Source organism: Orcinus orca, chromosome 18 (genome assembly GCF_937001465.1).
Source record: "Orcinus orca chromosome 18, mOrcOrc1.1, whole genome shotgun sequence".
Taxonomy (NCBI): domain Eukaryota; kingdom Metazoa; phylum Chordata; class Mammalia; order Artiodactyla; family Delphinidae; genus Orcinus; species Orcinus orca.
Genome location: NC_064576.1, coordinates 60,589,527 through 60,614,966, shown reverse-complemented (window position 1 = coordinate 60,614,966; position 25,440 = coordinate 60,589,527). Strand labels below are relative to the sequence as shown.

Below are 25,440 nucleotides of genomic sequence, written 5' to 3'. Positions count from 1 at the left end.
AAGGTGGCCGAAGCCCCTGGACTCAGCTGGAGAAATGATTGTTCTTCTGAGGGTTTATCCATTATTTTCTAAAAACTGTATCACACCAAGTCTGGCCTAAACAGGTCTATCATAAACGGACGCAGAATTAACTGACAGTAATTCCAGTTGCAGTCGCAAGCCTTTATTTAGCACCCATTGGGTACACAGCACCATACAAGACAAGGTTTTTGGTGCATGGAATACACATGTAGAGAACACAAACGCATATAATTAAATTACAGTTAAAAAATAAGTTGCTCTGTAAAAGCAGCATGTAATAGCTGGTGGTTTGCTGAGGAACTAATCAAAGGAAAACTCCTGGAGGTCTTGCTTTTTGAGATTTTAAAGAGAGGAAAGGAGGCAAACTGGGGACAGAAAAGAGAACAATATTAAAAAGGATAACTTGGATAGTCTTGACAAACACAAATGGATTACAGAAGCAAGAGTGTGGAGATGCAAAACGGGAGAAAAGAGCACGCTCTGGCAGCAAAGTTTTTTTTTCTTTCAAGCAGTAAGATGGAAGAGTACACCTTGCCAGGCCAGAAAGAAAGTCCTAAAGAGACTGGATAAGAAACTGAAGAGCTCAGCTAGGTCAGGTGAAGCAGTTGAAGAGCCCCTTACCCCGCTCTCAGTTTATAATCTCAGCTTTTCAGTGTTCCACTCTTAAGAATGAGCAGACTTAACACACATATATGGAATCTAAAAAAAAATGATTCTGAAGAACCTAGGGGCAGGACAGGAATAAAGATGCTGTCCTCTATGCAGACATAGAGAATGGACTTGAGGACACAGGGAGGGGAAGGGTAAGCTGGGACGAAGTGAGAGTAGCATGAACATACATACACTACCAAATGTAAAACAGATAACTAGTGGGAAGCAGCCGCATAGCACAGGGAGAGATCAGCTCAGTGCTTTGCGTCCACCTAGAGTGGTGGGATAGGGAGGGTGGGAGGGAGACACAAGAGGGAGGAGATATGGGGATGTATGTATATGTATAGCTGATTCACTTTGTTATACAGCAGAAATTAACACACCATTGTAAAGCAATTATACTCCAATAAAGATGTTAAAAAAAATCCTTTAAAAAAAAAAAAAAGAATGAGCAGACTGCCAAGATCTAACTAACTAACTGAGGAAAGCCTAAAACATGAACGACAAAGACCAAAGGACACATACAGGGAAAACACAGAAACAAACCTTGCAGGTCACAGAATATTCAGGAAAAAGATAATATAGATATGAATGCCTGTATGTATGTTACACTATATAAATAGTATTTTCAAAGAGATAAGATACTGCAACCATGAACCAAAAATAGGATATTGAAGAAAAAAACATTCAGAGAAGAGAGCTCTAGAAATTTAAAATGAGACCAAAAAAAAAAACCTAACCAGAACAAAACAAAACCCAATCCCCACCCCGCAAAAACCCCCCAAACAAAAACCCAACACAATAGGCAAATTGTAAGATTAAGTTGAGGAAATCTCCCAGAAAGTAGAGCAAGAAGACAAAGCTGGAAATTAAGAGAAAAGATAAGAAAATGAGAGAACCAATCCTGGAGGTCTAATGTCTAGATAAATAGGAAGAGACAACAGATAACAGACAACAGAACTATTTCATTAAAGAAATATAGTTCAAGAAAATTTCTCTGAAGAACAAAGTTTTCAGATTGAAAGATCCCTCCCACCAAGCACCTGGTATGAGGTATGAAAACTAACTCTTACTGGGAACAGAACATTGGGACAAAGAGAATGCTATAAGCTTGAAAAAAACTGGCCACGTATACAAAAGATAAAGAACGGCTTTATCTGACTTCCAACAGTCACCCTGAAGGCCAGAGGTGAGAACATTTTCAGACTTCAAAGCAGCAACACTGGAATGTAGCAGATGTGTTCAAAATTGGGTATGGAAGCTACTCACGAACTGAGTACCCATACCCTGCCAAAATAGCAATCAAATGTAAGGGTAAAATAACATGTTCAAACATACAAGGGCTCAAAATATTCACCTCTCATTTTTCCCTTTCAAAAGCTACTGGAGGATGTGCTTCACCAATATGTGGGAGTAAATCCAGGAAAGGGGAAATAACGGGATTTAACTGGCAACAGACCTGACATAGGGAAGACAAAGGGAATCTCTAGGATGCTGACGGAAGATGACAGCTGTGAACCAGTACAGAATGAAGCAGATCAAGATGTTGATTTCTGCACAAAAACATTTTCCATACTTATCAAGTGTCTTCACTTTATTTTAGTGCATTGCCTAAAATTCCTGCATCTTTACTGTGAATAAATGGACTTCTCAACTTTCCTCATCTGTCTACAGGCTGTTTGGGTTATAATATTTTGCTCCCTTTCCTAGCTCTTTGGTTTCCCACTCTCTAAACCAATTTCAAGTTAAATTTTTATTTAGTTCAATATTTTAAAGAAATTAATCGGGTCCAAACTTAGAAGAGATTTTTGTTTGAAAGGTAACCAAACTAAACCCAGAATCAAGATCAAAAAAAAAAAAAAGAAAAAAAACCCCTCAAAAACCAGAACTACTTTTAATTACTCCTTTTTGAGCTAGTATTCCCATCCTGGTTCCTAGTGGGAAGTTCCTGGCAGCCAAATGTATATCTTTGTTATAGATAAAATTAGTTTTAACTCTTGGAGATTCTCATCCTCTTTCCACTAGACAATCATGGTCAGGTAACCTAGAGCAAAGTAACTTTCTCTAGGAAAATAATTTGCACATCATGCCTAGGAGAGTCCAAGGGTCTGTTTCAGACTTTGCAGTTCAGTAGAATTGTTTTGTTAAGTGAAATTCTTGCCCAGCACAATCTCTTCTGGCTTAAATAAGCCATGTCTGACTATTTTCTAAGTTTCCTTTTCATAAGGCTCTATCTAGAACAAAAATATTCTAATTCCTCCAAGTTTCTACTCCCTCCTTTCCTGTCCATGTTTATGTGGAAGGAGTGAAGAGAATCTGTGGAAAAGAAATTGAATCGCAAAGAGTGTGCCAAAACCTTCCCCACAGGAGAGCTTCTACCCCTTCTCATTCAAACGGACTGATGGGACACTTTCACGGAGCCAGATACAGCTTCTCCAACTAGCACTAAAATACTTGGAAGTAATATGCATGAAGTGAATTTCGACAGATGCTTCAGGCTCTGTTGCCCACCTTATGGTTCACAATGGTAAATTATTTGCCAGGAATTAAACATAAATAAATTTTGTAGGTAAAGATGTGAGCTTTGGCCCTTTGGGGCCATGAAAGTCAAAGATAATTCCAAAAGCAATAAGAAGTGCTGAAATCAATTGTGACATTTGTCTTTCTTAATATATAATTTACAAATAAGTTACAAATTATATAGCAGTATTTCATATAAAATATACACTTCCATCCTACTCATGTACAGTTGAACAGCAGTAAGAATAAAGAGATACCCTATGCATATGAAAATGTCCTTATTTTGTTCCTAGCGTTTCTAAGTAATGCAAATGGACCCCCCAACAAGGGTAAACTGAGAGGAATTCTCTTGATGGATCATAACCTAAATTAATGCCACTGACCACTGGGGTTTCTTTTGCATGACTCTAATTTCAGCTTGATAAGCTAATTTCATGAACAGGCACTAGCTACAGATTTATAATATTTTTTTCCTACACTTATTAAACCCACATTGGCAGAATATTTCTTTTTCAGGCATAGTCCCAGCTTCATAACCATAATCCCACGTTAGTTCTGTTCTTGCTTTCACATACCTAGAAAGTAGAAATTTTAAAAATAATCATAAATTACCCTGAATAACTACCAAATGAACCAAGTTTGATTATATCAATTTTCATATTAACATCATTAACCATCCTCAAAAATATGGTTTTCTCTCTCTCTCCAACAACAACCAATTAGGAATGCTCTTTTATTAAGAATAATCACTTAAGTTTTATTTCAAATCTACTAAAATCATAAGTAAGAAGAAACTTGTCAATATCCACAAGGAAGGAAGTGTGTTTTGCAAACAGTGGAACCCAGTAATGTGATGAGGCATGTGGTGTGGTAGTTGGGGGCAGTTTGGACTCAAAGATGTAGCATTCTGCATCATTTATCCTCTGAACTGAACTGGCTGAGGCCTGCCATCCTTAGCCTTTTCAGGCATTAACTCTAAGAGGAAATAAGAATGAAAATTTCAGCTATTTAAAATTTTATTGACCACAAACAGTTTGGGATAACTGAATATTCTAGGGTGCCAGATATGTGGGGCTATAGCATATATCTTCTCTTAATATTTTTCTATTGTTATTTTTAAAGTCACAATTTCAAAATGAAATCATATAAAAAAAATTTTCAAACCTGTTGGTGAAGAACGCCACCAATGGAAAATTTCTGTCATGTGTTTCTACAAAAACATTCTGTACCAAAAGATTTGGGCAACAACTATGCTGTTAAAAAAATAAACACAGAGGTTAGACATAGCATCAAGTTTGATACCTTGTTCTTTGCAGCATTAGAATACCATTCTGTTTCCAACACATCTAACTTATTTTTGTTTATATCTTTTTTTTCCTGACTAGTATATAGAATATCATAGCTCATTACAATTTTGTTGACGGTAGGAATCCATTCAGAAAAGCCCTGTTTTGACACTCTTACATCTTTCCAGTAGAAAGGCAAAATGGTGCAAACCCCTATAGAAGATAATCTGTCAGTATTTATCGTTATTATAGATGCATATCTTTTGATTCAGCAATCCAGTATCTGGAAATGTATCCGACAGATATATCTGCACATGTATCCATGTGTAAGATTATTCACTGAACATTGTTTTTAACAGTAGAAGTTTGGAAACAATCCAAATATCTATCTAAAGAGGATTGGTTACATGAACTTTAGGATATCCACACATTGGAATTCTATGCAGCTATTAATATAAACAAAAAGAACGAGGAGCTCTGTGTACTGATTAGAAAGATCTCCAGGGCACGTTGCTAATTAAAAAAAAACAAGGTGTAGGATAGTAAATATAATATGCTATCTTTTATGTAATGGGTAGGAATAAGAACATATATTTATATTTACTTGTATTTGCATAAAGAAACTATAAGAATACACAAAAAAGTAGTAAAAATGATTTAACTATAGAGGGTGGAGTGGGGGCCGGGTGAATGTGGGCACAGTACATTTTTTTTAAACAAAACAAAAAGTTTAATATGAAGAATGTATATGACCTGAGTTTTACAACACAGTCAAACAGACCTGTTGGAAAGGGTACCTGTATACGTAACTGATTTCTCTGCTGAACATGACCTTCTCCTTTCTCCAAGGCTTCTAACATGATGATACTATTTCCTCCTATTACCACCATTCCAATATTGTTCTGTTGCCCACTAGCTGCCACCTCTACACATTCATCTAACACCAGATTCATAAAGGGATCAAATCCCAGCAATTTTCCTCAGACATATTTGCCACCATTAAATTTCAATGATAACTTCCTGTCCACACAGTTTTTTCAATTTGGGCCTGGTAAGCTTTACTCATGGTGCCTACTTGGCAGGGTCAGAGCTACCTTGATACAGAATTCTGTTTGGCTGTATGTATGTATGTAGGTATTCTCTAAGGCTTTTTATTTTATTTAAACTTTGAAATCTTGTGAATGTATTATCTAAGTAGAAAATTAAATTTAAAAAGAAAGAAAAGCCCGTTTTTTTCCTCCTATAAAGAAGGGATGGACCCAGCTGGTGAAACCAACCATATAGTTCTAGTGCAGCCACCATTCAACATAACCTACCATAAAGGAAGCCACAACAGTCCTTTGCTAGAGATCATTCTTTTTTTTTTTTTTTTTTTTGGTACGTGGGCCTCTCACTGTTGTGGCCTCTCCTGTCGCGGAACACAGGCTCCGGACGCGCAGGCTCAGCGGCTGTGGCTCACGGACCCAGCCGCTCTGCGGCATGTGGGATCTTCCCGGACCGGGGCATGAACCCGCGTCCCCTGCATCAGCAGGCAGACTCTCAACCACTGCGCCACCAGGGAAGTCCTAGAGATCATTCTTTAATGATCTTCTGGCTCTCCTGGCATGTTTAATAGCTCCTAGCATGTTTGGCAATAGTGTAGAAGTAGTGAAAGTGGAATAGAGAAAAGCAGTTGTAGGAAAGAGGAAGGGAGGAGAGGATTCTGTTCCCTGTTAACCAAGTATCCTCCTAACTAGGACAGAGAAAAAGAAAAAAGCCAAATAAAGATTTATCTAGCAAGGAGAAAAGCTCTTTGGTTTTAAAGATTTTCCGACTTAAGAGTATTTTCTCTTCTGATGGCACCTGAATTACATGTAAAATTATCACTGAGGGCTTCCCTGGTGGCATAGTGCTTAAGAACCCACCTTCCAATGCAGAGGACACGGGTTCGAGCCCTGGTCCGGGAAGATCCCGCGTGCCACGGAGCAACTAAGCCCGTGCGCCACAACTACTGAGCCTGTGCTCTAGAGCCCACGAGCCACAACTACTGAAGCCCGCATGCCTAGAGCCCATGCTCCGCAACAAGAGAAGCCACCGCAATGAGAAAGCCCACGCACCACAACAAAGAGTAGCCCCTGCTTGCCCCAACTAAAGAAAGCCCGCGCGCAGCAACGAAGACCCAACGTAGCCAAAAATAAATTAATTAAAATAAAATAAAATAAAAATAATCACTGAACGTCAACTTCAAACTACTCAAAAGTCATTTTAAAGAGGTGTTGAGGAAATTCCCTGGTGGTCCGGTGGTTAGGACTCCACTTTCACTGCTGAGAGCACAGGTTCGATCCCTGGTCAGGGAGCTAAGATCCCGCCAGCTGTGCGGCGTGGCCGGTGGGGGGGGGGGGAAGGGAGTGTTGAGCTTCGCAAAGGGAATGCATAAAAGAATCATGGGCCATGCATGCTTCCCATTACTTTAAGGGAAAAAGCAAAGCTGCCCATCCCACTAATTCAACCCCAGAGAGGAAGAAGAGCTCTGATACAGATCAAAGAGAAAAATTAAGGCCATATCCAGGGATCAGAGTACTAGAGTGGACCTTTCCAAAGATGTGTGGAGGGTCTCAAAGTTCCCATCCTCCTTCCACGACTCCTCTTCACTCTCCTGGATAGGATAAGCAAGGACAAAGTGGAGCCCAGAGAGTACGGGGCATACAGGTGGCTTCCACATGGTCCAGTTGGCCAAAGAGAGTCTATATACACACTGGGACTAGAGGTTGAAGCGGATTTTTTTCCTGTAGGATTCCTGAGACCATACATTCTTTGATAAACATGTATGACGGTAGGAGGCAGGATAGAATAGCAGTATGATGGGAAAGCTACAAGGTAACTCCACACTACTCAGTAGTTATGGCCAATAATACAAGTTATCCCTCTTATCATGAAGATGCCAGGAGTCTTAAGTCTTGAACCTTAAAATCAGAGAAATCATAAATATTTCTCTGTATAAACAAAAATAAATCTCATTACATATATCCCAAACATACACAGAAACAGAAAACGACTATGGTTTAGGAATAAAAAAGGAGTAAGATAGTAAAATGCAATATTCTGATAAATGTACTGGTTTTCTGTACTAAGCCACTAAACCACTCAAAACTTAGTGAGAGTAAGCAAAACATAAGTACTCCCAACTGATTTTTTTGGATAGAGGCATTTCACTGTATTATATAAGACACAAAAGAGAAGCTTATTCTATGAGTCCCATTGTGATATTTTTTTGAAGTAATGAATCTTGAAAACCTTTCAATAAACATATATGATTTTCTTACTATTTCTTATAGCTTTCTCAAGCAAATGTTTACTGTGTGCCAGGTACCTTTTAAGCACTTTATATATAATACATTTAATCTTCATAACGTCCTAGACAGTTATTATTATCTCCATATTATAGGGGTGGGAAATACAGCATAGAGAGGTCAAGTAACATGCCCCAGGTCATGTGTGGAGGACTGGCATTTTTAAAAAAATTTTTTAATTGAAGTATATTTGGTTAGGACTGGCATTCTAATCTAGGTAGTCTGGCTTTGGAGTCTTTTAATCATATTTTCCTCATGATTTTGTTAAGAAGCCTAGGAAAAAAAAAATGTGTTTAGACATAGGAACCTCAGCCCATATACTCACATTAAGGAAGCGGCCCACATTTCCTTCTTTTGTGGCATCCAATAAAAACACACTCCCTTTATTGAACTTCTTTAGAGAATCAGATGAAGCATTCTTGGTTTCACTTGGTAACTCTTTATCACAAAAGACCTGCTGGTTTTGACATGCTGGAGATTTTTCCTCTTGGGGCTTTTGTATTTGAATCTCATTCTGATCATCCAGTGTGACTGTTTGGTGACATCTGCCCCCTGGTGGAGTTTCTTCTCTACATTTAGTTATATCTATCACATCTGATTCAATCACAGGGTTGTCTTCAGAATCTTCAGCTTGGTTTGAGCTTGAGTCCTCTAATAAACGTTGTGGAAGGAATTGTCAGGAAATGTAATTGGCTGAGCAACAGTGGTGAGAGTAACAATTCTAATTAAATGCAAGCTGTGCTAATTATTGCTAATCCTTACAATGTATTAAGGTAGACAGTACTCCAATTTTACAAATGAAAACTTCAAGCCTCTGAAGGCTTAAGGGATTCACCTAACTAGCAATAGTAATGAGAAGTGGGGTAAGAAACCCAGAAATATCTGACCCCAAAGCCTGCCTTCTTTCTACTACATAACAATGCCTTTTTATGAATCTGTATACATGTTGCTTCCTGTTACTGTATTTAATCTCTACTCCTTAGAAACTGACTTACCTCTCTTCAACTTTGGAATCTGCATTTAAGTGTATTCTAAACAGCTGTAACAGAGAGGGTATTTAGGGAGCACTTTAGGCCTTTAATATACCAATGAAAGGCCTGAGGAGACCCTGATGGAGTCACCCTCTATAAGTCCCAATAGTAATAACTATTGCTATGGGTTTTGTATACATTAATGTTTGGAGTTTTTACTAGATGATCATTCAATAATTACACTTTTACAAACAACAGTACTTTAGAAGAAGATGAACTACTTATTTTTCTTATCGAATAATGGAAATAATTTTTTGAAAATATTCAAAAGTATGAATGCATGTCAAATGGAATAAAATGATTTATTTTTAAAAAGTCATTTGTGTCACCTAATTCAGTGGCACGAAGAAATTATACTTCTCTAAAATTAATGTTTTTGATGTAATCATCACTGTTGCTGGCTGCTACTCCTACATGCACTCATATTTTAATCATGGGTTACTTGTGAGCCATAATAGTACATAACTAATTTTTGTGGTGCCTGCTATATACATTGTAGTAGTCAATGGAAATGACAAAAGAACCAAAAGTAACAGTAGTCGTATGGCTCACATGCATTAAATGGTGATATATCAGAATGTCATCCCAAAATATGCATCTCTGACATAAGGACTATTTTGAGCTAAGGGCAATTAAGTAGCAATACAGGAAAAGCTCAGCCCTCCCCCCATGTGTCTAAAAGCAGGATATAAATTTACAAAGGTGTCCCTCCATCTATAATACTAGGAAGGACAAAAGTTAATTACCAGAGATAACTATAGACCTTTGTCAGCTTGGAGACTGAACCAAAGCAATCTACATAGCATACTTGACTAACTAGCCTTTATCTACCATTGGTTTCACATATATCTGGGTTCCCACAATTTCCACCACGAGATATTCAAGGCCCTTTTCCTTTGTCTTGTTATTCCTCTAAAAATTTATTGTTCTTTGACTAAGATACTAGATAAGCCAGAGTTCTAAGCCACCTCTCTGAGTTACTCATCTCTGAGTACTCATGTGTTATGTGTATAATATGCATACTAATAAACTTTTGTTTTTCTCTTGTCAGTCTGTCTTTTGTCAGTCTAATTTACAGGGCTCTGGCTAGACAGCTTAAGATGGGTAGAAAGAGATTTTCCTCCTCTACAGGTGAAATTATTATAAGTGCCCTTTCTTGATAGACCTTTTCTGTCAAGGAGCTGCCTTGCCTCCCCCAGTCTCCATCCTTTAAGACCAGGTGGGGAGGTGGGGGTGCAGATGCAAGGAAGCCCAAAGGCAGAAGAGGCAATGGTTGGTCAGTTCTTCACAAAGGGTCATGTCTCAGCAATGCCTCTCCACTGAGGGATATATTGAAATGCAAATGAACAAAATCCAAGTTTGTCAGGTTGTAATATTAACCATGGCAGGTCCGGTAACACTGAAAGATAAGCACTCAGGGTAGCAATATTTACACTTTTTGCTAAGCATCCCCTGCAGCAGCACTGGCTGGAATACTGCAGGAGAATGATGTGTCTTTATTTTTAAGGAGCCTAAACGAAGGGTTAGTAAATAGCTGCATTGGACAATGCTTCCAAAGCCATACATGGACTATGCAGACTTGGAGCTGACCACCCCATTCTCCTGCCACGCATCAAGTCATGGTTGGCATCTGGACCAGGGGTCAGCAAACTTCTTCTGTAAGGGGCCAAACGGTAAATACTGTAAGCTTTGTGGGCCACATGGTCTCTGTTGTGACTATTCAGTCTGCTGCTATAGTGTGAAAGTAGACAGAGACAACATGTAAAACGAAAGAGTGTGGCTCTGTTCCAATACAACTTTATTTAGGAACACTGAAATTATAATTTCCTATAATTTTCAAGTGTCACAAAGTATTACTTATCTTCCCATTTTTTCTCAGTTATTATTTAAAAGGTAAAAATTATCTTAGCTCATAGGCTATACATAAACAGGTAGTGGGCTGGATTTGGCCCACCAATTATAGTTTGCCAACCTCTGATCTAAACAAGTAGAAACTCTTGTGATGAATGCCACATTTTTGTTATGGAGTCTGAGAAAATGAGCCACAAGTACTGAGCAAGAGAGACAAAAAGGCAGAAGAGGCAGGCAATCAGACTGAAACAAAGCCTACCTCTCATTTCCTTGGCTTTAGAGTTCAGATGTACTTGAGTTGGTTTAAATCCACCATTATCTTCTGAGGTGACAGACTCTGAGGAAGTAAATCCCTTAAAAGAAAACAAGGAAGATGTCTTTACTTCCTAGGTCAGGAAAAAAAATTTAATTTAGCAGTAAGGGCTCTTTCATCAAGTGTCAATCTTCACAGGCTATAGCTACTAGATTAGTTTTGAAAGCCTCTCTGAAGTGATGGAGCCCTTATGGCTGTATTTTACTCCTAGGCACTTTAGTGAGCAACAGCTATGAAAATTATAAGGACTGTCAAGACACTCTTTAGGCATTATAAATTCAAAATAAAATTCAAACACACCTGTCTGTATCCCTCAATTCTGATGCCAGATTATAAATTTGGCTTCAACTATAAGATATGCAAAGATTAAAAACACTCTTTGGCTAGTTACTTCAAAGAAAAGGTTAAAGGAATTGCCTGTCTCCATGAGTTGCAGACACTGCAGTCACTTTAAATGGTAATGATAACTTTCAAAAAGGGGTATATGCTGAGCACAATGCTTGGTACTCAACTAAGTGCTCCATACATGTTGACCATTATTATTATTATTTATGTACTTCAATGGTCAACATGTGTGGAGCACTTAGTTGGGTGTCAAGCATTGTGCTACACAAAGTTTCTGATGTTTATCTCATTTAATCCTCTTAACTCTGAGACAGATACTATTATTCTCATTCTACAGATAAAGAAATGTAGACAGAGAGATGTCAAGCAGCTAGTAAGCTGCAGTGCTGGAGGGCAAACCCAAGCCTATGTGATCCCCCGGCCCAATCTTTTCATAATCATGTGGTACTGAGGAGGTACCTACTGAATGTTACTAGGCAGAGGGCAAATATTTGCACACCACCTAGGGCAGAGTTTTTATTTTTCATCAACAAGCCTTACCGTGAACTACCATTATGTCTGCCTGTTCTTTTCTTCCTGCATCATTCTGTTTCGAAGTTACAGTCTGACTATTCTTCTCAGTACAGACTGAAAAGTGTACCTTCAGAGGCTATCATGTAAAATGTTGCTTTCTTGATGATTCTTTCATTAGGCTGCTTCTCTTCTTTCTCCTACATCTCACACCATCTCTCCTTAACTTAAATTACTCCATCCTTTTTTTCTTATTATGTAATACTATCAACTCTTGAACACTTTAGCTTCTTCTACAAATTCTTAGACTGGATAGGTCTCAGTAGAATACACTGTCAGATCATGACCAACATTCTCCTTATATATCTAAGTTGGGAACATGCCAACCACCATGGAAGATACTAAGTAAATAAAACATAGTCCTAACACTTTAACAGCACCACATTACAAAATAATAAAAGAAATCCTACACATTATTAAGTAACACAATTTGAACTAAGTAATAGTTAATGTTCTCAGAAGGGCACCATCTACATTTTGCAGTTTTTACCATCTTTTCCCCATTGTGTTGAATACTGGCCGTCTTGGTTTTAGGACTTCTAATGACTGAATGATACTGAATTCTTGAAATATTGTTACATTTCATTTCTCTGAAAAGGAAAAAAAAGTTATTCTGTATATCACTAAAAATGCTCTTTATTGTGCCCTGAAATATAGATAGCTTCACTGTTACATAAATATCCATTAGAAATTAATCTAAGTTATAACATCTATGCCTACCCCTCACTAGAAGAAAAAAGTATAATCATATTTTAAAGTCAATCATTTTTGAAGTATATTAAAAAACTGAAGAAAACCTAAGAAAAGCTTTGCAAATAAAACAGTAATAGAAAATAAAAAGAACTGCAAAAGTTACGACATCCATAAAGAACCTGATTAAAGTCAAAGTTTTTAAAGGTAAAACTCCACAAATGGAAACTGAGGAAATAAAGTATGTTGGCTAGATTTTTAAATCTAAGTGCCCTAGATTTCTCACAGTGTTAAACTTACAACTGTGAAGCAAGTTGACATACAGGAGATACATAGGAGTGGAAGTGGAAAGTAAGAAAGAAAGATGAAAGAGAAAGAACTACTCTTGATCAATAGTATACAGCATAGATCAATCTTGATTGGGTTCATAAGATCTCACTCACATAATGGGCTCTTTGGGATTATTATGGAGCTTAGGTGGACACTCCTCAGTCACAGCACTTCTAGGATATGTCTCCAGTTCTAATGGGATAACTTCAACCTCACAATCTGCAACTTCTATTTTCCTCTTTTTTGAAAACATATTTTTCATAATATTCTCTTCTTTTCCATTTTCATCAATAGCATCAGAATTCTCAGTGTTAGATCTGCTTAGTAATCTTCCTAAAAGAAAAAGGTAAAAGAGCTTAACACAACAAAAAATAACACAATTACTAGCAACAAAAGGGCATCTCTTCTGCTCCGTTACTAAAGAAACCTATAGGGTATACCTTATTTCTAGAATGAAGATAAACACTAACTCATCCTAGAAAGCTATTGTAAGAAATAATATATAAAAGACCAAGAAGAGATTTCGTATCTCCCAGTACATGAAAAAATATAGCGCATCTAAAAGAAGTATTTGTCTGTTGTGGTATAACATGAAAGAGAAGAGATTTAGCTACAATAATATAAAACAAAAATACAGATCAGAAAGCATTCTAGAAAATTAGAGAGGTGAACTCTAGTCTTAAAATTTCAGCTTTTGTGTCTAGTTATAAATGCTTTATCATTTAAAACCTTTACTCTTTTTATAAAGTGACCTATTTAAATCTGTAGTGATATGTGCCTATTCTCATATTAAGCCCTAGTGTAATTAAAATCTTCACCTGAAGCTTACGCATTTTCTTTCAAGGAACTCAAAATTATAGTTAACAAGTCAAAATTAGCAACTAGATCAGAGAGATAACTTAGGTGCATTTTCTAGCAATGCAGATAAAGCCAATGAATGATACTTTCTGGACACGATTTGGCATTTTACGGGCAGCATCAAAGAGTTATTTTGAGAAATACGAGAGATGAATTGTCTAGGTAAGTCGTGTAGTATGTGTGTCTGTAAGTGGTATGTGGTAGGGATCCAGGTGTGACTATTCTGAACTCTGATAATTCTTGCCCTCACTGAAGTGAACCTGGAATTTCAGATGAGGAGGGTTGCTCTAGTCCCTGCTGCCTAGCACATTTCCTTTAGATGGCGTTGAGAGTCGTGTTTCTCCAACCTTTCTCATTTCATGGTACGCACAGAAAGTGAGGATTTTTGCCTGACACTCTGGGGTAAAAGGAAGAGACAACTAGAGACCAACATGTCTGGCCTGTGGGATATGGCCTGAAAGAATCAGTAATTGCACAACTGTAACACACTGGTTGGAAACTTTCACTCAGAACATGGGCAACTCTCTTGAGTACCTGAAATGGAGTGAACGGCTTTGCCTGAATCATCATCTGAAGGTATTTATTACAATGTTAACCTATTAAATTCTAATAGCTCAAGACACTGAACAAGACAGTCTTTGATTAATAATCTTTATCTTAGCAAATCAGTCATTTAGATTTCCTATTTAAATAGGAAGCTTTCTTACCTTACCCCAAAGCATCTGCAGCCACAGAGACCAAAAAATGTGCCTCACACAATAACCCAAGTTTTATCCCTCAGCCTTTCTTTTCTGGAACACCTGATACCTCCTCCTAAGGCATTTCATCCCTTCAGTGCTCAATTTCCCAGTCACCTGTCTTCCTCTGATGCTCCTCCTATATATTGTTGCTCTTGTCCTTGCTATAAGATCTCAGTGGCCCTGACTAGTAAAATGGAGATTCAGAAATGTAGATCTTACTATAGAGTAATGTGAAAGTAAACCTTTGCTTTACCTGAATAGATGCAAACAAACGTCCCTCTGTCAATGTCATCTAGGCAGCGTACTCCCCATCCCTTCTTCTCAGTTTTGAATACTTGTAGCCTCACTTGAGGTCCATGTTGGACAACTCGGTTTTGACACATTCGTCGATTACATTTGCACAACAGGCTGCATTCATAAATGCTGTCAATAAAACATACAAGAGAAAAATCAATCAGACATCTTAAATTAAAAGCATAAGCACTTTATATTGCTACGTCACTAATAATTACCAAGAGAGACAGACTAAGTGTGAAGGCTCCTACAGCTAGACTGCCTGGTTTCCATCATAGCTCCAGCATTTACTAGCTGCGTGACCTTGAATTTAACCTCTCTGTACTTCAATTTTCCATTTTTAAAATGGGGATTATATGATACTACCTACTTCTTGGGGTTTTTTTGTGAAGATTAAATGAGTTGGTATCTACAAAGTGCTTGAGACAATGCCTGGCACATAGTAAAGGTTAGCTCTTTAAAAATGTCTAGCAATGTCTACGAAGGAAATGTCTAGGAAGGGAAAGTCTAGGAAGAAAATTTTCTGTTTATTTTTATTAATAACACCATGAGAAGTTGAAAATTCCCAATTCTCAGACAAGCTTTGCACAGTATACATCTTAATGGGGAACCGTCTACCCAAAGTAAGCTAACCCTAGCAGGGAAAGAGTCAGACTCAAAGCAGATGAGTGTTAGAAACAGTCTGCATGTTACATGTGTGCTCTTTGACTTCCATTTCCAAGAACAATATACAAGTTTGTTTTTTTAATTCCTTAATTTAGATTTTTGGTATAAGAAATTAAGATTTAACAACATTTATAAGACTACAGGCCACAATGATAAAGTACCCTTCTTCAAAGATATAAACACCCTGCAACGGATCCTCAAGGTATCTTACCCAGTAGGTATCTGTCTCTGTAGTCTTTTATATTTATATCCAGTGGTTATTTTACTACTTAACAAGGGGCAAGTCTTGGCATTCCTCGCTGTCAGTTGAAGACATGCACATTTTGTTCTAAAAGGCAACGGATGGAGAAGTCAGAATAAAAAAGCACCAAGTTAAGAGACTATCTTGACAAAAGTGTAAAGGATGTAATTGTATTTAGAATAGTTGTTTGGTTCATGGACTATTAGACTTCTTCCCTAAATAAAAAAGACCTCTTTGAAAGATAACATCTACCAAAAATTTATAAATAATTATAAACTGCCCTGTACCTCTATTTGCTCATGAAATACTTAACTTTATGAGTTTTCTCTAACTTTTCAAAATGAATTCCTTTCATTTCCTATTCTGCAAAACCTTCTTTGTAAAAATTCTCCTATGTCTGCTCTCTTACAATGGATAAACTTATATGTGTCAAACTCAAAAGGGCATATTGCATATGTCTTGTATTATCTCTCCCTCCAGTGACATGAAAATAAATTGGGGAGACTGATGCTGGGTATCTGACTACTACAATCTGTTTTTCATAACATTGCTAAGCAGTAAACATGCAACCATAAAAAAATTTTCCCGGGCTTCCCTGGTGGCACAGTGGTTGAGAGTCTGCCCGCCGATGCGGGGGACACGGGTTCGTGCCCCAGCCCGGGAAGATCCCACATGCCACAGAGCGGCTAGGCCCGTGAGCCATGGCCGCTGAGCCTGCGCGTCCAGAGCCTGTGCTCCACAACGGAAGAGGCCACAACAGTGAGAGGCCCGCATACTGCAAAAAAAAAAAAAAAAAAAATTTCCCTCTAACTATTTAGATAACTATCTAACATGACAGGGACTTGTAACTCGATACGGAGTAAAGAACCTGGTTATCTCGGCTATAAACTAGGTATGTAACCACTGGTAAGCTGGTTAAAATCTCTGAATCCTGTCTCGTATGTTGAATGGTAAGTGACTTTAAGGTCTTTTCCTCTATGATTTGCTTCTGCATTTTTCTGTTTATACACAATACATGTCAGAGTGGTAACTACTGTTTGCAACAGAAAAAAACAAGCAATAAATTCATTAATTTGGATTCTATTTACAGATGTAGAAATCTACTGTTGCTTTTTTTAGTATGACTTTGCAAAGTTTAAAAAGTACAGAAAAACACAAACAATAATACAATAAACACTCATATTTTGACCATATAGAATTAGGTGTCATCATTTTGTCTAGTCCTTTTAGTTGACCCTTGAACAATGAGTTTGAACTGCATGGGTCAACTTATACATGGATTTTTTTCAAGAGTAAATACCACAGTACTACAAGATTCACGGTTGGTTGAATGCTCGGATGTGGAACTACAGATGTGGAACCGCTTATATGGAGGGCCAACTATGTTATATGTTATATTTTCTATTGCATGGAGGGTCAGCAGCTCTAACCCCTGCATTGTTCAAGGGCCAACTGTAATTTAAAACATATATACTGTATATATGATCTTCCTTAAAAAAAAAAAAAAGCATTACAGATAAAACTAAACTCTCAAGAGGTTTGGTGAGGCATCCTTTATACTTTTTACATACATATTTATCTACAAACAATATATTGTATTTTTTTAAAAAGTACTATAGTTATTATCCTACAACTTTTTTCATTCAATGTTTTTGAGACCCATCTGTGTTATATACAAATCTAGTTATTTCCTTTTAACTTTTCCACAGCATTTAGATTACAATTAAGTTGCTTGGTATACAATTAAGTTGCTTCTAGTTTTCAATACACCAAAAATGCTACAACATCCTTATTCTTATGCACATGTGTAAGCATCTCTAGGGTAGTAGCTTTCAAATATTTTTGACTATGACTCACAGTAAGAAATATATTTTCTTCACAATCCTACAGAGGCATGCATATTTATATGTGTATGCATACAAGCAGAAATAACAGTGGCATGAAGTACCTTATCATGTGTGATGCACGTGGGCACCTTCTATATGATTTAATTTTTAAAATGCTAGTTACAAGTGATTTTACATCCTACTAAACCTGTAGCTTGAAAAACAATGCTCTAGATAGACTTAAAAGTACTATTGCTAGAAAGCAGTTATGCATGTCTTCAACTGCTGTGTAATTGTGTAAGAACCCTCCTCCCTCCCCACAAATGACCATCTGGGTTGGTACAGAATTCTAGTTTTACCTTTATTTTCCGTCAGCATTTTAAGCTAATATGCCTCCTTTTTGTCTTCTTTCTGATGAAAAGTGTGTTGTCAATCTATTCTTCCTCTTTTCTATCTGATAGTGTGAGATTTACTCTTTGCCCTAGATACTTTTTAAGTTGCATCATGATATATTTAGATATAGTTATCTTATTTTCCATTTCTAGTATACAGTGGGCTTTTTCACTCTGAAGACTCCTGTCTTTCTTCAATTCTGGAAAATTCTCAGCTATTATCTCTGAACAATGCTCTTTTCTTCTCAGATGTATGTTAGAATTTTTCATTTATCCTCCATATTTTTTAACCTGTAAATTTATTTTCCCCATATCTTTATCTCTTTGCATTCTGAGGGAATCTCTTTAGTTTTGCCTTGCAATTCACTAATTCTTTCTCCAGCTCTACCAATGCTTACCATTTAGTCCATCTATTTAGTTTTTATTTCAATGACCATATATTTTATTTCCCATATTTCCAAATGGTTCTTTTACATATACAGTATACTTAAAAATAATCTCCTTTTCTTGTTTCATGGATGCTAATATTTTATCTCTTTGGACATTTTAAACATACCTATTTTAAAGTCTCTTTCAGTCAGATTCTACATTTACCTCTGATTCTTCAGGTGTGAATGCTGCCAGTTGTTGGGACTTATGCTGCCTTCATGGTCCTAAATGTCTTTGTGTGTTCTGACTGTTTGAAATCAAACTTTTCGTGGAATTTACTCCTGGGTGCTCCTCTACACTGGCTGCTTTCCTCATTGCTCTGGCTCTGACCTATGGGTTTCACAGCTCTAAACCCAGTTGTTATTAACACAATTCCAGGCCCTGTGAGTTATTAGCCTGCTTCCCAGCATTGTGCAGGTCCCTGTTTCTGTCCCCCAAAAGAGCTCAGTGCCCACTCTCTGCCATGCATGGAACATGTTTAATTCCCATCCTGTCAGGATTAGAATCCCTGGCCCCAGTGCTCATGTCCAATTCCAGATCCCAGTGGGCTTCAGCTTTTGCTTATTTTGTGACTTCTCTTGTAATTTCTGACCAATAGATGAAAATATATATGCTGGTGGTGCATGTTACATGGGGGTTACTTTCTACAGTCTAAGGCAAGAATCACAAACAGTCAAAATTATTCTTTAAAAAACCCCACTAAACTGACCATAAAGTATAGTAAACACTGTCCAACAGTTAGTTTTTTTCCTCCATCACTGAAAGAGATTGGGCTTGGCCAGATGTAGATGGGTTACGTTTAGAGGCAATGCTGAAAAAGCAACAACTTATATTTAAACAGAATAAAACTTGGCACAGTGAGAGGTTTCCTCTATGACAGATCTAAAGGAACTGAGCCAAACTGAGGTAACAGCAGATTGATATCTCATCTCACACTCCTTCTGAGAGGATGGTGAGAACTATGTATATAATTTAAATTATTTCTCTTTATCTCTCTCATGCTTTTTCTTTTTCCTAGTAAAGGCAGCTAAATTTGCATTAAATTAAATGTACATATAATGCAACTCCGCTCTACATATGCAAACCTACAAATACCAATAAATTACACACCCTGAAAAAAAACCGTTTTTCAGTCTTAATATATTAGAACATGTTTTCATTTTTTTTTATGGAATGTCAATTTTATGATCAGGAGAGGCACCATTAACTTTCTAAAAAAAGTAGCAAGGAAATGATTTGCAAAAGTAAAATACAACATATAACATAATGGTTAAGAGCACGGGTTCAAATTCTGGTTCTTCAATTTGTTGACCTTACACTTGGCTTCTCAACTTCCTCATTTGTAACATGGAAATAATATTACCTACCCCATGGGGTTTTGTCAGAACTAAACAAGAAAATATATGTAAAGCACTTGTCACAGTGTTTGGCACAGTTCCATGGCATTAGCTGTAATTGCTGCTATTAGGAGTATGGTACTAGATTAAAGGGAATACTTATCCTTGGAAGAAATAATTCCCAAATTACTGAAATAACTGGCAAAGAGTTTTCTTTCCTATTGCTAATGAGATGCATCTTTCTATTTTAGATTCTCGATGAACTGGTTTTAGATAGACAGACAAACTGATACACAGCAGGACTTCTTGACAAGTACCCCTACATTCAGAAGATTTTTTTGAAATGCCATGTTTTTCTACTCACATGTCTATGCAGCCCTCAGAACAGTCACAAGAATCAGTAAACATGTTGGAAAAGCTGTTTAAATAATATGCTCGTGGCCACATAGTCTTTCTGTACTTAAACTGTGGAAGCTTTCTATTGTCAATTTCATTACAGAAAGAAATGGGCACTGATTCCACTCCATTGCTAATATCCGTATCAGAAACAATTTCTTCTTGCCTTGGGTAATTCCGAGTCAACTGAACATAGGTATTGAAAGAAAAGTTATCTGTAAATAGAAAGTTACACTCTGTCTCAAGCAGGTAACGAAAAACTTCCTCCATGTTTCGTAGACTCCTTCCACAAGGGGTTTTATAACTCACGTGGAGTGCTGAAGAATGAGAGTTTGTCTTTGCATGTCGTCTTTGGAAGTGGCATTTGATTGGTAGCTGCAGAGGGTTTTCTCCCTTGAAGGTAAGTGGCATTTTCATCAGACAGGCACTAGAGCAGTCATGCTTTTGGTAAGATAAATTTGAAGATGATTCTTTTTCTCTAAAGTCTGCAACTTTATTTTCCAGAGGGGGAATTTCCTTATTTTCTGTAGATCTGTTTAAAATTAATTATTTATTAGTATCTCAAATGTATAGCACAATCCCCATTTTTTAAAAAACACTGCACACTAAGGTGGTATTCAACTCCTATTAGCTTCTTCTTAGACAACACTAAAATAAGCCAGACTCTGAAATCAACATCTTACTATGTTCTGCAGCCACATAAAGTTACACCTGAAGGGTTGTTTTTTTTCTGGACATCAAATATGTGGTGTTTTTTCCAGCACCACTTCTTCAACTGGGTGTCCAATAATTCAGTTCAATTCTGACACTATCGACCTAGAGTCAGCAACAGATTCCACAAGTTAAAGGGCTCAGTCCCATAAGACTGCCCCCATGCTAGATGCCAAATGCAGTTTCCAGGTCACCCACACTCTTGACAACCCCTTTCTCTAGGATAATGTGCTGGAAAGATTCAGAACTCAGGAAAGCATTTTAATTACTATTACCAGTTTATAATAAAAGATACACTCAGGAACAGCCAAATGGAAGAGATGCATGGGGCAAGGTAGGTAAGAAGGGGCATGGAGTTTCCATGCCCTCTCCAAATGCACCACTCTTCCAGCACCTCAAACTGTCCACCAACCAGGAAGCTCCAGGAGCCCTGTTGTTTAAAGTTTTTTATGGAGGGTTAACTGCTTAAGCATGAATGATTAAATCATTGGCCACTGGTGATTATCTCCACCTGCAGCCCTTCTCCCTGCCCTGGAGGTTGGGAGGTAGGGCTGAAAGTTTTAGGCTTCTAACCAAGGTTGTCTTTCTGGCGTCCAAACCCCATCCTTAAGTTAACTAGGAGCGCCTCACCAAGTCATCTCATTTGCATGCCAAAGACATTCCTACCACTCAGGAGATTCCAAAGGTTTTAGAAGCTGTGTGCTGGGGACCCAGACAAAGCAAGTATCTTTATTATATCACAGTCTAATTTCAGAGTATTCCAGAAAGCTGTGATTACAGTGGTAACTTTTTGCTACATCTACACCAATAGCACCTAGCAAATTTAGAGTTCATGTAGGACATGAGTTCAATAAAGACCTGAGGAAGGTTATATCTTCAGACAAACTTGGTTCAAGCAAAAAACAGTAAAGGCTAGGTAAAAAAATAATTAATTAAGAATCCTTTATGCTGTTTTTTCTTTTTACCTTCAACAACTGTACCAAGTGAACTTTCCCCATAATATGTAACCCACCTGGTCTCATACACATCTGAAAATGGTAAACTACAGGAGAAAATGGAGAGGTTATTGACTTTAAGAAAAAAACTCTGTGAAGATTCCATGTGTTCCAAACTCAGGTTTTAAACTTTCACACACACAAAAAAACCTGTTTTGTGTTACCTAATATTTTCAATCTATCTCTAGGTATCTGTTATTTATTATAAAAGTAATATAGGTATTTTAGAAAAATTTTTATACTCACTATATAAAGCAGCACTGTCCAACAGAACTTTCTGCATTGATGGAAATGTTCTATATCTGTGCTGTCCAGTGGCATAGCCACTAGCCACATGCGGCTACTGGACACCTTTAAATGTGGCTACTGTGACCAAAGAACTGAATTTTAAATTTCATTTTAAGTAATTCAAATTTAAATAACCACATGTAGCTAGTTGGTACCATACTGAATGCACAGATATGAGGTGCCCCATCCTTTTTTCAGCTGTATAGTAATCCTCTACATAAATTCCACAATTTATATAACTAGTCTTCTATTGTTTTCAATCTTTTGCTATTACAAATCATGATGTAATAAAAAACCTCATATATAATAATTTCATACATGTGAAGATATCCCAGAAACCGGAATGCTAGGTCACAGGGTAAATGGATTAGTAATTTTGTTAAGATTGCCTAATTGCTCTCCATGGGGTCAGCCTCTCCAGCAATTTATGTGAGCACCTGCTTTCACAGAGGCTCTTGATGCTTCCGGATTTCTGATAATCTAGGAGGTGAAAGGATGTCCTATAATTTATAAATCTTTTAATGTTGGAAATATTTGTTTCCAATTTTTCTGTGTTACTACTTTGACGAATATCCTCATACATAAGTCCTTGACCAAATTTCTTTCTTTCTTTTTTTTTTTGCAGTAAGCGGGCCTCTCACTGTTGTGGCCTCTCCTGCTGCGGAGCACAGGCTCCGGACGTGCAGGCTCAGCGGCCATGGCTCACGGGCCCAGCCTCTCTGCGGCATGTGGGATCTTCCCGGCCCGGGGCATGAACCTGTGTCCCCTGCATCGGCAGGCGGACTCTCAACCACTGTGCCACAAGCGAAGCCCTGCAAATTTCTGATTACTACCTTAAGATACATTCCTTTAAGAGGAATTACTTGGTCAAGGGGAATATACATTAAGAATAACTTCTTATTAAAAAACTTTCAAACATACACTTAAGAGTATTCTTTTCTCATAAAGACTGATATACTGGAACCTCATGTACTTGTAAGAACTCCAGAACTCCCAGCACATAATGACTCTGTCCAACCCTCTGCGCTGAGTGATAACCAAACTCTAGCAAGGCTTCTAGCAGCATAAGGACATGCATGTCCCTAGGATAACCCCAGCCTCTCAACAAAATGCCTCCTTGAGAAAGCTCAAGGCTGTTTCTTCTAGCCAACACCTAAAGACAAGCCCCTGACCTTTCTTAGAACATTTACGAAGAAGGTCTTAAAATTATGAATCTTTCCTGGGTCTCTCTGAGATGTATATGTTTCTATAACTCAGGAATATTTTTCTCAAAAACCTGAAAGCCATTCTTTTGAAAGGTAATCATCAGGAAGGACAGGGTCTCTGTCCTCCAGTCTCTGTGGGAGGACAGAATCCTAACTTGATGACTGCCAGCCAGCACACACAGCTGGCCTCATGGGCATTCACAGTGATTAACCTTCAGTAAGTTTTCACTTGAGCCCCAGCTTGTACTCCCTTCCTTACTCCCGCATTGCCCTTTAAAACGCCAGTCACCTCAGCACAAATCGCGATGGAGCTCAGCTCGTATTCGTACTGTCAGTAGTTAGTGAATAAAACCTGTTTTCACCACTACAGCTAATGTCTGGCTTTATGTTTGACACTTATTACCAGGTTTTAATAATTATCAATATTTTGCCTATTTTATTTAATCTATTCTCCACCCCTCTTGCCCCACCCTGAAACACTGGAGTATTTTAAAGCAAACACTTATCTGAAATAATTCAGTATGTATTTCTAACAAATAAGTCTTTTTAAAAATACATAATCTCAATGGCTCATCTTCACATTTCCCCGATTGTCTTAAAATCTGTTTGAATCAGAATCAAACAACCCCTACACTCTGTATTTGATTCAGGTGTCTTTTATGTCTCTAACCTTATGTAGTGCTCCCTCCCTCTTCATTAATGACATTTATTGGTTAAAGTTAAATAAATTGTGTCACTTGTCCTATAGTAGTTCCCACATTCTGGAATCTGGCTGATGCCTTCCATGTGGTGTTGTCATTTAACTCACCCCTTCCATTCCTGGCAAAGCAGTAGTCAGTTCTAGAAGCCTGATTTGATTCAGGTTCAATTTTGGTGGGGGGTCAGGGGAGATAATTCACATGTGGTGCTATGAATTTCCTATTGCATCACATAAGGAGACAAACAATGTCTGATTGTTCACATTTAGCGATGCTTAGATTTATAAGTGGGTTTGGGTGTTTCCATCCATTTTAAAGCTCCTCACTTTCAGTTAACAGTTTTGGCATTCACTCATGATCGTTGTCTAGACCAGTGCTACGTTCAGGTGTGGTGGTGCCAGTTCCCAGTGGTTTTTTAACAATTCATGGTAAGTACAAAAATTGAAAGTGCAAAAGTTTAGAAACTTTTACAGCAATTTAACATTGCTGCAACATTTTATGCATTTTACAAGAGCATCACTCCTCAATAAGTTAGAAGTTTAAAACAAAACACCTGTTCTGACCACAATTCATTTGAGACCACTGGGCTAAGGCCACTGTTTCTTTGGGGTGTGGTGGGGTGGGGGTAGTAGTTGTAAAAATAACAATCTTCTAATTCTATTATTCCTACTGCATTTTCCGGCTAGAGTGCTTTCATAAAGAAATTCATCAATTCTTGGGTTATCCTAAAATACAGTTAGTATAAGCAGGCAGATAAATGCTTGATTCTTTTCTTTAATTACTAATATTCAGAATGATGAGTTGTATCCTAGCAACTACCAAAGTGACAGATTTTTTTTTGCTTTACAATGGTGTGTTAGTTTCTGCTGTATAACAAAGTGAATCAGCTATACATATACATATATCCCCATATCCCCTCCCTCTTGCGTCTCCCTCCCAACCTCCCTATCCCACCCCTCTAGGTGGTCACAAAGCAGCAGCTGATCTCCCTGTGCTATGCAGCTGCTTCCCACTAGCTATCTATTTTACATTTTGTAGTGTATGTATGTCCATGCCACTCTCTCACTTCGTCCCAGCTTACCCTTCTCCCTCCCCCTGTCTTCAGGTCCATTCTCTATGGCTGTGTCTTTATTCCCGTCCTGCCCCTAGGTTCATCAGAATCTTTTTTTTTTTTAATTCCATATATATGTGTTGGCATACAGTTTTTTTTTTTTTTTTTTGATAGCTTTTTTGCTTTCTATCACAAGATATCTCAGGTCTGGAATCAGCCATTTCTCTAAGGGACTACGGTTCCATTTAATGAGAAATGGCATTTACAGACTACGATCATGGTACTAGGAGGTACACATATTTTAATCAATAAAAGATGCCAAACTGCTTTCCAAAAAGGCTGGACCAATTTATACTCTCATAGCACGGATGAATGC

At 37.7% G+C, this 25,440-nt stretch overlaps 1 protein-coding gene across 7 annotated transcripts in view; it reads right to left on the bottom strand.

Annotated features, from left to right (window-relative positions):
- SETDB2 (SET domain bifurcated histone lysine methyltransferase 2) overlaps positions 1-25,440 on the bottom strand; it is an 80,991-nt gene that overhangs the window by 32,751 nt on the left and 22,800 nt on the right. For 5 of the 7 annotated variants that reach the window (XM_033436849.2, XM_033436847.2, XM_004274607.3 and 2 more), the window contains 9 exons: positions 20,085-20,648; positions 15,707-15,823; positions 14,789-14,958; positions 13,051-13,270; positions 12,408-12,507; positions 10,949-11,042; positions 8,133-8,458; positions 4,357-4,445; positions 148-3,767 (listed from right to left, as the gene is read on the bottom strand). In XM_033436849.2, coding sequence (XP_033292740.2) covers positions 3,650-3,767; positions 4,357-4,445; positions 8,133-8,458; positions 10,949-11,042; positions 12,408-12,507; positions 13,051-13,270; positions 14,789-14,958; positions 15,707-15,823; positions 20,085-20,648 — 1,798 coding nt within the window. In that variant the 3' untranslated portion in view covers positions 148-3,649. Of the gene's footprint in view, positions 1-147; positions 4,168-4,356; positions 4,446-8,132; positions 8,459-10,948; positions 11,043-12,407; positions 12,508-13,050; positions 13,271-14,788; positions 14,959-15,706; positions 15,824-20,084; positions 20,649-25,440 lie in introns of those variants that run through there. The other 2 variants (XM_049701050.1, XM_033436852.2) reach the window with 2 other exon arrangements.